The sequence below is a fragment of the Kryptolebias marmoratus genome, linkage group LG11, assembly GCF_001649575.2.
Source record: "Kryptolebias marmoratus isolate JLee-2015 linkage group LG11, ASM164957v2, whole genome shotgun sequence".
NCBI classification, from domain to species: domain Eukaryota; kingdom Metazoa; phylum Chordata; class Actinopteri; order Cyprinodontiformes; family Rivulidae; genus Kryptolebias; species Kryptolebias marmoratus.
In genome coordinates, this window is record NC_051440.1 from 5,888,258 (window position 1) to 5,906,612 (window position 18,355).

General features: G+C 44.6%; 1 protein-coding gene across 12 annotated transcripts in view; it reads right to left on the minus strand.

The window, feature by feature from the left end:
* Positions 1–18,355, minus strand: part of myo9ab (myosin IXAb) — a 140,955-nt gene that overhangs the window by 50,741 nt on the left and 71,859 nt on the right. For 7 of the 12 annotated variants that reach the window (XM_017437018.3, XM_017437019.3, XM_017437014.3 and 4 more), the window contains exons 5-9: positions 15,927–16,026; positions 13,950–14,003; positions 9,140–9,240; positions 7,853–7,979; positions 1,231–1,320 (exon numbers count right to left, since the gene is read on the minus strand). In XM_017437018.3, coding sequence (XP_017292507.1) covers positions 1,231–1,320; positions 7,853–7,979; positions 9,140–9,240; positions 13,950–14,003; positions 15,927–16,026 — 472 coding nt within the window. The remainder of the gene's footprint in view (positions 1–1,230; positions 1,321–7,852; positions 7,980–9,139; positions 9,241–13,949; positions 14,004–15,926; positions 16,027–18,355) is intronic. The other 5 variants (XM_017437015.3, XM_017437026.3, XM_017437025.3 and 2 more) reach the window with 3 other exon arrangements.

An 18,355-nucleotide genomic window follows, 5' to 3' on the forward strand; every position in this document is an offset into this window, starting at 1 on the left:
GCACCAAGTAGCTGTTTGTCTCTGGGCACGAGATGGTGCCACATCCTACTGTCTGTTAGCCGTTTTTATCTGAAATTACAATCATTGCAAAAAAAAAAAAAAAAAAGTCACAGGACTTTCCAATGCTTTCAGTTTCATTTCCACCACTTCATTAGGAGCTTGGACTTTTAATAGAATATAAAAAAGGCCAACTGCTTTTAACTGAACTTGCTAGGACTTCCCATCATGCTCCTTTAGGTCTCTGAGTCACTCTCTCAAAGATTTCACTTCGTCCCGTTTAACAACGTTTATCGCAGCTGCCGCCCTCATCCCAGCATATATCTGATCACATCTCTGTTTCACAGCGGTTTGGAAAGAGTGAATGTACGTGTGAAGGAGAGGGAGACAGAGAGCATCAGACTGAACAAAGATATGGTTTCTTGCCTCTGCGCTGTATGTTCCAGTGGAGGTTGCACATTCCTGAGAAAAGACCACATGACTGAGGCGATGGGGGTGTGGGATAATCACAACAACCACCGCTGGATTAAACTAGCTCATGGCCGAGCTGGCGAACGAGCCAATCTATTTGTAAGATTTCCTTCCTCTGAAAGAAAATTAAAAAAAAAAAAAAAAAAAACTGCAGCCACAAGCAAAATAAAAATCAGTTCCTACGCAGATCCATCAAAGGAATCTTTGAATCCACCGAATCTTATTATGATTCACTTCAGTGGAGCCTATCTGGGTCAGCCGAGGCACCCAGGAGGTTCGTTTCCCAGACTGCAAGTCTACAGCTCCGCACGGTCAGAGTTAAGGAGCACTGCTGTGGCTCGACTCCACAGGAAACAGGAAGTCACAGGAGGAAGAGACCCCCTGTCGAAGAGACTTGGACAGAAGTGGTGGGGGCTGTGGGGGGTGCCACAACAAGGTCTCCAGACAAGCTCCAAAGCAAAAAACACACAAATACAGAAACTCCTCTAAAGCTGACGCTCTTCACAACGAGACGTTCAGCTTTTTTTTCCCCCCTCAGACGAGCTGGCTCTACTGCCACCCCACCACACAGGCCCGGTTCTAAAGACTAAAAAGCTACAAAAATAAAATTAAAAAGAAACCCTCAGTGTTGGGTCTTTTGGTCAAACGGGACCAGAAGCATCAGAGGACCAGACAGACTCAGAGACGCGAGAAGATGAGATGTGGCCGAGTGTGACTAAGACAAAAGATGACTGGGTTATGATGTGGCTACGGACGGGTCACCTCTGCAAGTCTGTAGGGCACAATGAGCCTCTCTCCGACAGTCACAGTCTTCCTGGTTGTCAGGGCTTCAAGCAGCATCTCTTCTTTCACCTGGAAAAAGGATGATAATGACATAAAAAAAAGTAATTAGCAAGAAAAGATAAAACCAGTCATCGGTTAGAAAAGGCCACCCCTCTTTTGCAATTTCACAGTAAAAGCAGTAGAAAACAGGAGACACTGAAATAATAAATTTGATCATGACATCAGAGGTCCAAATTCATCAAAACCACATGATGGACCACACCTCTTCATCAGATACAGAGAAGAATGTTTATATAAACAAACTATTCAAAGATCTAAATAACATTTACATAAAAAAACCCAATAAATCCAGGAACACATGAAAACTAGATGACAGAATAATATTCAAATTCAGTCCTTGTTAACAATAAAATGAGAAAACAAACAAATTAATGTTGCACTAATTATTAGTACTATTAAGGGTTCAGGCTAAAAAGAACTATCGTAGATGTAAATTTGAAAGAGGCACACTATGAATGAAGCAAGAACCCATATAACTATCTGGATTAGCAGTTCATAGAGTAAGAACGGTGTAATATGAATCCTTTGTTTAACGGTTTTGGGGCTCGAGTACGCAGCATGTGCACCCAGAACAGCGGGACTCGGCTGCGCCTGAATCACCACATTAATATGTGGGAGCTCTCTTTGGTGTAAGAATCCGAATGTTTTTGTTTTTCCTCATGTTCTGTTTTTTTGGTCCGATACCAGAGGATCTTTGGATTCCACGTCGTTTATTTTTGTCTTAAGTTGCAACATCATTGCTGTCAGAGTAGCAAACAAGAGCAGTTTGGCTATTTGCTCAAGTTACAACCGTTGTACCTGATGAGTCGATGTGAATTCGTAGATGTTTTTATTTAGTTGCTGATCCACTCTGTCAGGGTGACTGATGAAGTAAAACATGTCAGAAATCACGGCGGAAAGTTCCTTCCGCGTCGCCCCCCGCCGGTGACCTTTACTCCTCACACCGCTGAACCCTACTGCTTTTGTCTGACCCAGATGACCAAGATTAGCCTGTGAACACTGCTCAGCACACTCCCACACACACACATCCCTACACACACACACGGCCGTTCAGTGCAGCCTGTGGCAAACTTGGCCCCGGACAAACGGCAGATGACGGGGCCACAGTGAGAGAGGCAGATCTCACCGGCATGCATCTCCTCTATCGGCGGGGATTACGGGAGTGGGCCGAGCAGCTGCTGCTGCTGTTGCTGCTGAGCCTACATGTTTGTGAATATGTGTGTGTGTGTGTGTGGGTGGGAGAAAATAAGTGAGAGCACCTCTTTGAGTGATGGCCTGATGTCTTTGCGAGGAAAAAACAAGCGTGTTAATACTATGGTTAATACTATTATGGACCTATTTTTGGTTTCCAAAGGCTTTGATACAAACAGGGAGTGGGTTCAGGCTGTGTGTGTGTGTGTGTGCTGTGAGTGGGGCGCTGGGGGGGTGGCTCAATAATACTCATTTCACACTGGCTGGTAATCCCTTAAATAGGAGGCAAAGCCTATTCTGCAGCCTGCTGATTGGTCTTCAGTCGGTACATTTCCATGTGTTTTGTTGCCTGGCAACAGGCTGGCTGTTCTGCTGTCATCACAGCTCTAACACCAGAGTACACGGGAGCTTTACACAGCGCGGCTTTGGAGTCGACGGGAGGGTTTTGTTTTAAATCAGTCAGCGCTAAACATTTTAACCACCTTAATCTGATTGTTAAAGCAGCAAATACAGCCTTTTGAAGTGTGAAAAGGTTGTAAACTATAATATCTTACCTGTTGTACACAGCTCTTTGAGCAACAAAAGTTTACTTCTGACTAGGCTGACAAGCTCACGGATAGTCCGGGCAAGAACCAAGATCAAAGTGGATTGCTGTCGCCTTGAAACGTTGGATGACAGCAGCAGCAAGCTGTAGCACTCTGGTGCAGCCTTAAGAACGGTCTGAAAGAGCTTCATAATGCTCCTGCCAGGATAACTGTCTTACTTGAAACCGATTGGTCAGAATAGCCATTAGCTTATCATTACAGTCAGAATTCGACCATTTCTTCCCAAAAGGAGGGCATTCAAAGAGCTCTGTCCAACAGGCAAGGCTGGGATCGAACCGTGGCAGTTTTTGCTCGAGGGCTGTGGTCGTTCAGTGCAAAGACCACCAAAGACGACCTACAACGAATATCAAGCAGCATCCACTGATGCCGCCACTGATGTCCTTCCCAGCCATGAGCTGTCGCCCACATCTGTCTCATTTTCCTCCTCTTTTTGAAAAGTCCGAACCTAAAATCAACTTCCGCTCGTTGTTGGACTGATATCTGTCGGGCGCTTGTGACGTACGAGACTCTGCCGAGTCGAGAGATCAGACAGACGCATAAGTTGGACACGGGCTATTTTAAAACACGCCAACAGTGTGACGCGTACAGTGTGAGCAGGGAGTGCACAGGAGTCCTTCTCGGACTTCAAATCACTCAGCTCTGAACCTTATCTAGTTTGTCAGCCGTCCATCAGGTCATCAGAGCTCCACTTCCCCCTTCCATTATTACCTCCACAGGAAACAGGAAGTCCCTGTCGGTTATACTCCCATTCGCGCAGCCATCAATCTCCGAGAGAGGAGCCTCACACCACTGAGCTTTGAACTGCGTTACGTCCGGCTTAAAATATTAAACCACCTTCAAACTGAAGCCTGCTTCGAGGTTGGCGTGGAAACCGCAGCGCTCGACAACCTGTCTCCCCTCTCAGCGGCTTCTCTTTTGCAAAGTGTCTGAGAACAAACTCGGGCTTTATAAATAAAACAAGCTGCACGGAGTTCTAATGGCGCCTGCCTGGTCTGTACACTTTTATGCATGAGCCTAAAAAGGATAAAACATCGATTTGATTTCACATAAACACAACGCTGAACAAGACGTGAAAACTGTTTCCTTCATTAAACCGAAACACCTTTCTACAGTAAGCAATAGGCAAGCAAATCTCAGCTCGACTAGCAAGGACGAAAAAGCTAATTTAGACTCAGGCCTACCATCTGAACAGGTGTAAACGTGAGCGCACCCAGGAGTTCTCAGGCCACGTTAGAGGCGGTTTAAAGTAGTCGTGGCCACACTGCTGAAGAAACATGAGCGCAATATTTATCCCGAGCCTCTCCGGAGGAGCATGAGACCCGGAAAAATGGCTAAAAAAATTTCAATTTTATAGAGGATCTGAGGAAATGTGTACTTAACTTTCGTAGATTAGACCCTTAATGCAAAAAGATTATGACAGTTTGTATGAGCTGTTGTTTTAAGACAACAAAATCTGCTTTTGGAGGAGAGTTTGCTTCAAATGAGTCTTTATTTTCTCATCAACGCGGTCCGACCATTCTTTTACAGCATTGTCAGTTTTGTATTACACAGTATTCCGACAGAAATGTTTTGATATGCCAGCCAGCAGTGCCACAGCTACCTGCTGCTGCTGCTGCTGCTGTTCGTGCTTGTAAACAACAACAGAATCCTGTAAAAAAAACCACATAATCTAAAACCAGCAGCAGCGTTAAGGGTTTATAAAAGAGCGTCTGCACGAACAGGTAGAAGAATTCAGGAGACTGGAGTTGTTTTAAGGCGGCAGGAATTCCCTTTGCTCTCAGATGGATACGGAGATAAACTATTTCTTCAAACCGTGGAAGATCAAAGAGCCATCTGCAACAGGTAAGATGTTAATTGTTCATTACCTTTCCACAGAGCTTCACTGCAAAATGTAAAAAAATATGAATTTAATTTCACATTTGCTAGTTTTAATACATCAGCCTTTTAAAAACATCAGATTTTGTGTAAAAAATAGCCTAAATTCTACTAATTTGAAAAACAATAGTTGGCTCTCAGCAGCTTCTCCATCTTATTTGTCTGAAGATGAAGTGAACTCAGCAGGACTCTTTGTGTCTCTAACTCTGTGGCTCAGTTGATCTCAGGGGACAAATAGTCGCTGCTTCCGTGCAGACTAACAGTAAACTCAAACCTAAACCACCATGTGGCTCGATCTCCGAGGAGTCGCAGAGGGCAGCCCTGGCGTGCTCTCCCAGCCAGGCTCTCCCAGCTCATCCCTGCCAGGCTGCTGACGGGAGTCTCCGATGCACTTCGGACGTTGTTTTTTTGTCAACGACTCAACAAGGGGCATCCGGCCACGGGATGAGGAGGTGACACGTCGCTCAGTCCCGAGGTAAATCAGAACAACGTGTCAATCTGTGTGTGTGTGTGTGTGGTCTGCGTCCACAATGAACCCGACTGCAGCATCATAAACTTGTAAACACTGCGCGGCAAGTTGACCCGAGCCAGACAAGTGTTTTTTCCATGTCTGTCTTCATCCTGTTGATAGATAACAGAGCCGCAGCAGTCTAAACCTGCCGAGCGGGCTGATTAGTGTTTGAAGGGGTGGGCTTCCTATGCAAACAGTTGAACCGCTGCACTAAGATTCAGTTCGTGCTGTGATTAAAAAAAAAAAAAAAGACGATGTGATAACCTAAAATACGAGGAAGTAAATAAACCAAACACAGAAAAAGAGGAATGACTGTAAAGCTGTTTGAGATCCAAATGTGACGCAGCCTTTTAATAGTCCCGAGTCAGTTTTACTTCTCTAATCTAACTGAAAGGTTAGATGCTGGGGGAGGAAACTCTGCGTGAACGTGCTTCAAAACACAAAAAGGCTCCCGCCGACAACACAAATACGCTGTGAGACAAGTTCAGACTGCCATGTTTGAAAAATAACGATTTAATGCAAGCTTTTCATCTAATATTTATAGATATTCAACCAGAAACGAGGGCTGTTCCACAGAGCTTTGTTGTGTTTCATAATAATGTCATAAATATTATTTTTTTTCATTAAGGGTCCAATCTACGAAAGTTAGGTACACATTTCCTCAGAAGTTCCATAAAATCTAAAATCTGTCAGGAGCAGAAAGGTTTTTATTATTTCATCTGGGATTCATTTAAGATAAAAATAAAAAAAAGACCTGGATCCATCACTGAGTTGATAATTTTTGGTGGACATAAGTGAGGATTTTGTGCATCTCCCAAAAGGAGATGTGTGCCTCAAACTGTGCCGCCAAACAAAGTGTTTCTCTGCGCCAATATTTAGAGGGAAAACCCTCTCAAATTGATAGCAAATAGCCTTACTTCATTCCTTCATTCCTTTTCCATGTGGGGTCGCAGGGAGCTGGCGCCCACCTCCAGTGGTTCATTCTGCAAAAGGCGAGGGACACCCTGGACAGGCCGCAAGTCCATCACAGGGACACAGACAAACGAGACATCATAGTACCCCATAACAAATGGGATTAGAGGGCAAAAAGTGTCCAGTTCTCGAAACCTAGCACTGTTCTCGACATGAAGTTTGCTTTTAGCTACGGTTTTCCACCGCTCTGCGTTCACGCCGCTGTTGCGGCGGCTGTAAACGAAGAATAGGAAACGGCGGTTGAACTTGGAACTTTTATTACCAGTGCGCCGTCACGCCTGGCACTCTTACAGAACTTCGTTTGGTCTCGCTCTTCTTCTGTACCCCTAACACACACACTTCTCTGCCCCGCACTGTCGCTGCAGCGCCATCTAGTGACAAGGAGTTAACGACGGCCACATAAACTGTGTGGACCTCAGAACACATTTCATTTAATAAGTAAAAATTTGAGGATGCAGCGATGGTCAAAAGAGCACATAAAGTCTCTTATGGATTTAGAAATGCCATCTTGAATGTGACGCCGCTTTGATACATTCAGATGTTTTTGTGCAGTTTTAAATAGTTCCTCTGTACTTCATTATTCTATCTGTCTGTCACTTTTGTGCCTGCTGTGTTTGCAACAGAAGGCCATATTTAGATTGTGGTTGCCTTCGCTGCACAACCCGAAGCCAAAATAAAGCACAAACCGCTCAAACCTGATGGGAGTGTTTGCACCAGCATGTATAGAATTAGCGCCACTTGCTTCACAAACATGGCGATGAGAAGGAGCGAATAGCAGGTGCAAACAATGCCCAAAAAAGGAAATGCACATTCTTAGCGAAGTCAGGTCAGAGTTTGTACTTCATTTTAAAAAGGACTCAAACATGTAGGTGATATCGTAACACAGACTTGATGTTCCCAGCAGGAACTCGTGCTTCCGGAGCAGCACTCATGCGGTCTGAAAATAGCCTTTTACACAAACAGCTCTTCATAAAAAGAACTGGATGGCTCTTTGGGATCTGGAGCACCTCTTCATTTCTGCCGTCACCACAAGCTCTGAGAGGCTTTTTGTGTATAAACCACCAACTGGGAGGTGAGATCCCATTTTCTAACTGCATTCAGAAAGTGCAGCAGAGGACGAACTCGTTCACTCAAACGGATGCAACACGAGACAATGTGATGGAATAACAGAGGAAAAAAAAAACAAGCTCTGTGGTCAAGCCCTGCTTCGATTCTTCATATTTATCACCCATGAAATCGAGCTGAGTTTCAACATAAACTAAGCAAGTCAAATAATACTTTCTGGCCGGCATGTTGATGAGCGGATTTTCAGACGGTTAAAGTGTTTTCACTGAACCTTATTGCTGTCGACTCAGACTTTGGTAGAAAGTCTGACTGATGTGCTCACCTCTAGCAGCTCGGAGACGATGGGCAGGACCTCTGGGTTACAGATGTCGATGGAGTCGTCCCTGTAGGTCTTCTTCTTGTAGCGGATGTTTCCCAGGTGGAGGATCGCTGACAGCAGGGAGAAAATCCTGACAAGAAAGATGCCTCGGTTATCACTTATTACGGGTGACAAAAGGCACCGAGCTATCGCTGTCAGTCTGATTAGTGACGGCGCAACGTAGGCGATAATGGTCCGTCTACAAGCTGATAGTCAGACCGGAGAGTTGTGCTTCTGTAATCAATGAAGACTTGTGGGCTTCATCGAGGCCAGCAATCAGCAACTGGCAGCCATGGGCCAAGTTTGGCTCGTGAGCTCATTTGAATAAGTTATTAATAAAGCAAACAGATTTCGACACTTTTGCACCTTCACAACCCGACTCGAACACTGGCACACAGTAGCAGGAAAACCTGCTTCGCTGCCATGCAAGGTTCAAGTCCACCATTAGGTATGCTTTTCTGTTTTCCACTTTCTTGCCAATCTTGGCTTACTCTGACTCGTAAGTTTTGGGATACGTTGTTTAGCAGGTGGAGCAGGCACAGTGGATGTATCAGCCGTTCAAACTACTTAAACAGAAACCCTTTCTTTTAACAATCCACTGCTTTCCTTCAGGATCTGAGTTGATGTCCAACTCCAACTCAAATCACGTTGGTTATTTTTTGATAAATCTATTGTATTTACCTTTTAAGTACAATGATTTACAGGGAGAGTCACAACTAAAACTTCACAATCCAAAAAAAAAACAAAAAAAAAAACAGGAGCACTAGGTCTTTTTTTTAGAATAAAGGATTGGGATACAGCCACAAACACAAGCGCCTCTTTAAACCATCTTTGATTGCTTAGAAGCGTGATAACCAAGCCCCCACGACAATATGAGCTCGCATAAATGAAGCCGCATCACAAAACCAGTGAGTGACAGCAGTGTTGCTCAGACCGACTCGCCAACTCAGCTCTGTGACTACATGCCTTGCCCACTCAGAGGTGTAACGTTGGCAGGTCCACTTCAAAGACCAACTTGTAGCCTTGGTCTTTACATAAATCACTCATGGAAAAAACCACCTCAGGCTTGGCTTTGAAGTGTTTTGTGCAAAGAGCTCTAAGTTTAACACTCCTGAAAAATAATAAAACAATATAGCAAACGTCATCTATTTACGAATGAGTCATAATTTCCTTTAAGATAACTAGTTAACAGTCTGATTACAAACACAGGGGCCATGAGCACATTTAGTTGGAGACCTCTGACAGTCTTACTGTTTGCGTGTAGTGGGCAGGAAGCCGACCATCTCCATAGCCAGCTGCAGCCTCTCAAAGTCATGTTTCAGGTCTTCTCCTTCCACCGTGAAGCAGTCCTGCTGGGGGGTGGGAGGGAACACAGGAAAACAAAAAGTAAGGAGTTAAACAAAACAGGAAAAAAAAAAAGGAAGAGAACACATTTAAACCAGGCCACAGCACACAGGGTGAACAAGGACACATGAATTGCCAAGAAACGAACGACTCCATGCACTGATTTATTGTCCTGTTCAGAGTAAATGAGGTTCCGTGAGCAAAACACAGATGTTTTGATTGAAACGTATACATAGGACAACCTCAGTTTTACATTAGAGGGAGACAAAATATACTAATTCAACCACACGTATGGCTCAGGCAGACGATGGCTAAAACCAGCAACAACTAGAGCCAACTTCTTTGGTATTCTTGTCTTAAAAATGCCATTTCTAACCAGCCTCAATCTATATTTTCCCCTAGGAAATAACGGGGAGCTTTTCAAGGCAAAAACAAAAGTTGAGTAATTAGATTTAATTTTTGATCGTGGGACGTGAGTCCACGCTTGAAATAGGACCATTTAGCGACTCGCTTCGAACAGCAACACATTTATTATCCCAGCTGCGGGCCGCGAACCATGGAACCAGCTACGAATGGCTCGAGCAGGAGTTACCTGACAGTAACATTTGGCTCAGCGTGTCGCCGTGCCAAGAAAACCCCATGTAATGTCCACAGTTTACTTCGGTGAAAAGAGGGGGGGAGGACCCTGCTAACTGAATACGAGTACATTCCCGTGTGATCAGGAGACGCTGAGATCATCCGGCGTTTGCGACGAAGTTTGAGATGAATAACTGCTGCCGTGACTGAGATACAAAAGTATAAAAAAAGAAAGAGAGCCACGGTGTTGACTGGAGGAGTGTGAGGAAGTGTAGTTAAACGAGTGTGTTTGTGTCTTCTCGGGCCCTCCAGTCGGTCAGCATGTCTCTGCTCCGGTAGCGAGCCGCTCTCAGGCTGTAATTAGAGCATACCACGGTGACCGGCCGGGCGCGAGAAGACACAGGAACCTATAATCCACACTCTGGATCGGCTCCTTCTACACGTCACCCCCTTCAGCGCTCCTTTCGCCTCGCCATCGTTCCCCCCGTCGGATCAGGAGCTGTTGGGAGCAGCGGCGGCCAAACACACGCCGGTGATCTTCTCCAACTGCAACAAAAGGCGGGTCTGAGGCTCCTGGAGCCGACGGTGGGCACAATGCGATACGCCAAAGGAAGTCGAGAAAACAAAGAGATCAAGTTTAGCAGCAGTGATGGAAATATTTGGGTTAAAAAAAAAAAAAAATCAAAAACCATAGTTATTAGGGCTTTGAAAAAAAAATCTTGTGGTGATTGAGAAAGCTGCAACTTTATGCTGTTTAAAGAAATAAAAAACTGCTGCAGGCTATGAACGCTAAAGGCATTCAGTCCACACTTGGCTGTTACTTAGTCAGGCATGATTTATGTCATCGAGTCGCAGGGTCGAAATTTTGCACTAAATATAGCAAATACAGCATGCCACCCCCATCACAAGACATTCCACAGAACCAGAGCCCGGAGACACCCAAACAAGCACAAAAAACCCCAAAGCCCGCAAAAAACCCCACACAGCCAACTGTGCTCATCTGTTACAAAATGTTTGGTCTTTGGGATCTTTACGCAACTACTCAATTTTAATTTTTTTAAATTTTTCCCAGTTGTTTATTTTCTATTTATAGTTCCAGACGCTGCATCTGGAATCTGTTCACCCTCGTCCACAAAACGCACCCGGGCGGCTCTACTGACCACTGGGAGAGGTCAGAGGTTAGAAAAGGACCCAGATGTTCAGGGCCAGCTGTCGAAGACTGCCAAATGTCCCTCTGGGCGCGCTCATGCAAAAAGACGGCGACATAGTCTCCTCGGACAGCGGGGCTCACGGACCGATGAGGTCTCTGAGTGACCCTTTTGCGAGAGACGGCGTGTTAGCGAACGGCGAGAGGGAACGGCTGTGCGGGGAAACAATACGAGCGACGGAGAGACGGGCTGGTGGAAAAAGCAGCCCAGAATTAGAGGCGCACAAATTATCTGATGTTAAAAGAAGAACTTCACGAACAAAGTGAATTAAGCTACTCTGCTGTCTGTGCGAGAATGAAAGGCTAGTAGGACTATGCTTTACTGTAGTTAAGAAAGCCAAAACTGCCTAAAACATTTTTTTGGCAAAATGGTAATTAAACTGAAAAAAAATCAGATGAAAAGCAAACTAAGATGCAGGTTAATATTAATAAAAATATTGGAGAAATTGTTTGCGTTTAGCCCAGTTTAGCATGAGGAATGATTAGCCTATCTTAGCATAAGGAATGGTTAGTCTGGTTTAGCATAAGAATGGTTAGCTTAGCTTAGCACAAAGAAAGGCTAATATTGCATAGCAAGAGAACTGCTTGCCTAGCTCAGCACAGGGAACGGTTAGCCCAGTTTAGTATTAGATATGGTTAGTCTAGCTTAGCACAAGAATGGTTAGCTTAGTTTACCACAAGGAATGGTTAATCTGGTTTAGCGTTAAGAATGATTAGCCTAGTTTTGCATGATGAATGAAAAGTCTAGCTTAGCATACGAATGGTTAGCTTATCTTAGCTTAGCACAAATAAAGACTAACAGTGTAATATGAGAATTGTTAGCCTAAATTAGCACAGGGAAAGGCTAGCACAGCATAGCATTAAGAATGATTAGCCTATTTTATAACTAGGAAAGGTTAGTCTAGTTTAGCATTAGGAATGGTTAGCCTATTAACAGGAATGATGGTTATCTTTTTATGAAGAATGGTTAGCCTAGCTTAACATGAGAAACATAGGAATGAAAGCAATAACCTAAAATGTGTTTACAAAATAGACTTAAATATCAAAAACTCACCTTACATAATTTATCTGTTTTTCATACCTAAACATGAAGAAATACATGTCTAAACTTCGGTTGCTTATTATTAAAGACTGGAGTTGGGTGATTTGCTTGTTTTATTGTATTTTTTCTTTTATATTTTACCACTTTGAACCTTCCAGCAGTTGTTCCAGAAAATAAGAGCAACTCGGCAGCAGAGTTACATTCCACTGACAACACACTGCAGTTGTTGGGAGCTGCTTTTTCTGGGGGAAGAAAAAAAAATGGCAAGCCTTAACACTATCAGGTTTTAGAAACACTGGAGCTGATTTGGTGAGGGTTATTAAATTGTTCTTCAATGAGCTATGCAGAGACAGATGTTTTCATGAGCTAGGGGTCGTTACGTTGGTTTGTGCTCATCTGGTCAGTATTTTACTGGAAGGATCACCAAATTCAAAGAATCCAAGAGTTCATTGATGCTGCAGTAAGCATGTTTATGAAACTTTTCTCTTCGTAATTTTTGGTGCCCACTACAGCAGTTGTAGTCAGCATGAATACACAATAGTTACATTCATTTTCAAAAGCCTTCCAAAGTCATAAAAGCGCCCACAGAAATGTTTAAAACCAAGTCTGCAGCAAAACTGGCTCGGTGTGTTCCAGAGAACTCATTCTGCTAATAAAACGCTAAATATCCTTCCTTCAGCTGGGCTGGAAGGTGGAGGATTTTCTGGGGAGAAACGTAACGGTTTCGCTGCAGGTTTTAACACTCCAACGTGTGCAGCTAGCCGCAACTCAAGGCCGGGACTCGAACCGCCAGCTCGTTTTACCCCCGTGGGGATCTGCTCGAGTGCCTAAAAACCCCGTGGACACGAAGCCAGAGTGGGAAACAAAACCCCGCCGGCGTTTCAACAAACCAATTCTCACGTCTCGTGTGTTTGCTCATCGGCAAAGTCAGAGGAATTCAATCTCCCGTTTAGGTGATACAGAGTCTCTTAAACACACACACACACACACACACACAGAGCAAATCCCACTGACCAAACATTACACACTTCAGGTGGGGTGGTGGACAGGGACTCAGCAAACACACACATCGACCGCACAGCCTGTTGAGAAGTTTCAGGATGTGAAGCTTGACGAGGACAAAGGAAATGTGACATAAAAAAACGTAGATTTTGTCCTATGAAAGATGGCACTGGTTCAGCTATTCAAATTATCATAAAAATTTTGAAATTATTCTCCAAATATTCAAAGATTCTTGCAACAAAAAGGTCATCTGAAACTGTTCCAACTACAACAAAGTCCTGTATAAAAGCAGCTGGAACGGGGAGGGATCTATCACGGTTCACAGTTCTTCTTCTTCTTTCTGTTCTGCGCACGCTTTGATATCGATACCTGTGGTGTTTGAATTCCTAACAACTGAAACGCGTCCACATAGTTTGTGTGCGCAGTCCTTTAGCCGATAAAGTCAAGTTAAAGTGCAATAAATGAAGCGGAAATCCTGAAATTTCTCAGCCAATCAGCATCCATCTACCAGCAGCAACGCCACTTAAAACAAAAGCTTTGTTTGGAGGGACTCCAACTGTACCTTCATGTTCCAAAGTAACGATTAAACTAATCGGATGGATTTTAAAAAAATGGGGAATAAAAACCAGATACCTCTTGTGTGACACTTTGGTGTTAAAAAAAAAAAAAAAAGTTTATAGAGTGAACCTCTGGGAGTGAAATGCTGAAACATAAAGGCTCAGTTAAAGTTGCCCTTCAAACATCGGAGAGGCAGCTCCAAGTTCAGCCGATCGCCTCCGCCTTTAGGCCGCCGCACACAGGAAGCGGGCGGGCGGCACAACGCAGAGAGCGAAGCAGCACGACACGCCCACTGACACGGCAAACACAAAACGGCTCAGCGTGATACTGACCAGGTCGCTCTCAGAGCAATGGTCCCAGTGGAGCCTGTGCGGCCTCTTTGTCATCTGGAAGCGAGGCAGAGTGGGGTTACAATCGACTGGGAAAAGATTTAGGAAAGCCAGAGCTGCATGACAAATCCTAGACGTTCGCGGAGACCTGCTGTTCATATGGGAAGGAAGAAATGTTAAGGTGCCTCACGCACGTTCACAGAGCTGAATCATCACGGATTAAAGCATGACCTCATCGAAAACGGCCATGACACGGCCGCTAAGTGACCGTTAAAACCCGTTTCCTAAACTGCCTGAATGTGAGGAAACGGTGACAAGGTGGGCCCATCTTTAACAAAAGCTGCATAAAAACACTCAAAGTGACAGCTTAGATCCTTTAAAGTGGAATCCTGTGGAGGAGTTATTAACTATTAACATCTTACCTGCAGCAGATGGCTCCTTCAACAACCTCCTTAGAGCAAAAACATGAGCTGACAGCTATTGTGAGCCGAGTCAAGACCGTTTTATAAACCCTCACGCCATCGTCACTGTCACATGACCCTGTCACTTACAGAGAAACTCGTGGTTTACTTGGCAGTGCCAACAGCGGCTAGCTGTAGCACTTCCTGTTGGAATCATGCCGGAACAACTGCAATGTGAAGCTGACAGCAACGCACAGGGTTAGAAAATAATATTTGGACAAACTGCTATAATCTACAGCTTGGCGAACTTGGTTTTTTTTTCTCTCTAATCTGAGGTCGCCCAAAGAGCTATCTGCAACAGGTGAGATACTATTTAAGGAAAATGTTTCCAGAGAATCCCGCTTCAAGAGATGGGAGTTATAGCATTGGGTGTGCAGTTTAAGTGAAAAGAATACACACATGGAAAAAAAAGCTCTTTATGCTGGATTTCTTTAAAAGAAAGCGCTCAGCAAAGTTTTTCCTGCAGTTTAAGGTTACCTAGGTAACCACAGGTGCATCAGATGGCCCTTGTGCGTCTGACATTGTGTAAAGCCGCACCGAGCGGTGAGTTTCAGACGCCCCTATCGAAGCGACTGTTAGCTCGTCTGTCCCTCGGATTCGACTTTGCGGCGTGTACTTTGGTGCCTGTTGCATCATGGGATTGTTTGCACGTTATCACTGTTGGAACATGTCATGGAGCACGCCGTTTCATCTCGATGTCAAACGTCCGCAAATGATCTGAAGTCAAAGTTAAAGCTCGGTACTCGGGCCTTAACAGTTATGTGTATGTGATTAAATCTACTCCGCACACACACACACACACACACACACACTGAGCACGACATTTAATTCTGAGAGTGCAGTTTGTCCATTTGTGCGAAAAACGGTGTGTGCGAGCGCAGCCAGCCACATGGCTTCTGTCACTCCCTGCGCAAGATTAACATCAGGCGGTCCTCAGAGTCGTCCTGTTGCCATGGAAACAGGGCTGCATGGCAAAAGGAGGCAAATGATGGGATTGTTGTTGTTGTGGTGGTTGTGGCTAAATTAAAGGAAAATTAGAAAAACAAAATCACAAAAAATGAACAATCCTCGTTTTTTACGGCTGCTTTTGTTTTCTGAGAAACAGAGGGAGACGAGCCGAAGGAGGAGGAGAATGTTTTTGTCAGGAGGGAGAAGGAATCCTCACGCCTCAGCTGCCAGCACAAACAGATGTACTGCAAAACATGCACACATATGTGAGCTCCTGGCATGAGTGCAAGCATGTGTACACACCCAGCCACACACACACACACACACACACACACACACACACAGATGCCCAGTTCTGGAGGAAAGACGGCAGCGAGATGCGCTCTAGTTCGAATAAACAAACACGAGCAAAACAACACCGGAGACAGAAAAAAATCTGCTCATCTTCACGTTTAGTGGTCTTATCAGTTTCTCTGTTTGACGAAAAGTTCTCTAATCATGGGGTGGTGCAGGCGACGCCATAAATCTCCTTTTTCCCCTCAGATGGGAGGATTTTCTGTTCTGTGCAGACCTGGTTGAGGTAGTGGTATTCCTCTGGTTGGAGCAGGTGGAAGGCCTTCCTCTCTTCTTCACTGGCTCCAGCCAACAGGTAGTAAAACACATGGTAGTTCCTGTGAACGCACACACGCACACACACACCCACACAAATACAGGTTAGGGAGTATGACCACAAAACACCAAACACTGTTTCAGATCGTATGTAAATTCTTCTAAATAAGCACTGGGATTAATTTAAGACAGCAGGTTTTAGAGCAGTGAAAAATAAAAAGAAAAGAGAGAAAAAAAAACACTTTTGTAAAAAGAAAATCCGTACAGCCACATTTCCACTTGGCAGGCTCACGTTTGAAGGCGATGCAACATAAATAAAGCGGCGAAACGTGCGGGCTGGGGGCTAACGTGTTGTGATGGGGCGTGACAAACAAGGGCTTCCAATCAGCGTGCTGAGATTCAATTTTCCTCCAGCTGCACATGAGACTTGCTTATCCACAGGAGATTGGATCCGAAGACCATTAAAGAGTCCAACTAGAGGAAAGGAGGGTGTCAAGGGATGGGGACCTTTATCTGAGCTTTGGGCCCGATCCCACCTCTCGGCCTCAACTCCTTTCTGTTTTATTCTTCTGTAGGGGATAGGATGGCCCCTTTCTTTAGGTGATCAGGCAGTAAAGGTCTCCGGCGCTCCGCCCGAGAGGTTAGATGACCGTGAGGTGCAACAGAAACAACAGACATCTCTCCCAAAAGCAGAGACAAAATAAAAATAAATCAATAAATAAAAACCTCTTTGCAAGTGGGAAGGCTCTAAGGAAGCAGCAATGTAGGGTATGTACACTTATATCTTCACTATAAAATAAGAAATAAAGTCAGATTTGTATCTTTTTAATCTATTCTGAACTGTAAACCAAAGTTTGATCAACTTCAGAAAGGTATCTGTGTTAGTTTAATTTCCTTTGGCTTAGACTTGATGAAAAATAATAAAATTAAAATTAAAACGTACAGGACTGAACAACATCACCCAATGTGAAAATACAAAAAAAGAAATAAAGTGTGCGACACTCACACCGAGCTCCTCGGTAAATGAGGGCTAGTGGGATTGGGATGTCAGATAAACACACAAAGGGGCCTGCCATAAGTGCTTCCAAGGCGCCAATTAAAAGACACAACTGCTTGCCGTACTGACTGCTGCTGCAGATCACGCCGCTGATTTGTATTTTGGCTTCTGCATCACTCTGTAGGAGCCATCGTTTGACATCGTAGACACTAACATCTTTCTCTGCTTCTCTTCCTCCCACCTGTTCACAAACGCGCCGTTAACTACAACGCTGGAGGGAGTGGCGATTACCTGTTACTAACTGCGTACTTCAAACGTCCGTGCCATGACCCTATTTACCGCCATTCCTTAAACCAAAAAAAAAGTGAAGAAGCACCGAGCCAAGATGGAGGAAATACCAAGCGGGAGCCATGTGGAGGGATCAGCGTTGGGGCTCGAAGTGATCCGGTTTGAATCTAAGTTAACACCAGGGAGGCAGCAGGAACACACAACACTCGAATCTAAAACCTATCTGCTGGTGTTTGTTTGAAACCACTGCTTCATTATTGATTTTCCACATCTGCTCTGTATGATTTATCGCCGCAGGTGGTGACGGTTTGGAGGTTATCGCTGACACTACATGCTGAGAGGGAGGCTCAATGCAGACAGGTCAAAGGTCGATGCAAAGTTTCAGATTTAGGCCTTTCTCAGCTGACACTGATGGCACGTCCATGTCACTGAGAATATATAAATCTAAGATCCAACATACTTTAAGGATACGTTCACAGCAGTCCTGTTTAGTCCGCTTTAACTGAACTCTAGTTCGTTTGCCTAGAAAGTCCGGTTCGTTTGGGGAGGTGTGAACGCTTCAATCCAACTCTGATGCAGGCCAAAACAAGTGAACTCTGATCCGCCTAAAAACCTCGGTCTCTGTTCGGTTGAAGTGAACTATGGCGCGGTTTGAATGCATATGTGAACGCAAGCGGACCAGAGACCGCTCCAAAAGCAGGAAGCGGACTACAGTACTGGGACTTCTGGGTAAATACGACCAAAACAAACAGGTGTTTCTACCACTAGAGGGAGAAACGGCTGGTGGTCAGACGTGGAACCTAAAACCGTTCAAATTTGACGCCACTCCATTTTTGTTTCCCAGAAGAACGAAGTTGCATTCAGTGTCTTCTTCAGGGTTTGGCTCAAAGGGTTTGTCTCGATTCACTCAGTGCAGTGTGAATGTGAACCACAGCAGCCATTAAGCCCTGAAGCTTAGCTCAGAAGGTATCCTCCCCAGTAATATTTCTTTGTTTTGTTTTGTTTTTTTTCTCTGGGAGGGAGGGTCATTCAGAGGCTACCTGTCATGGATTTCAGATCGTTTGCGTTTTATCATCAGCTGGCCCTGCCCCCCCCACACCCCCCAC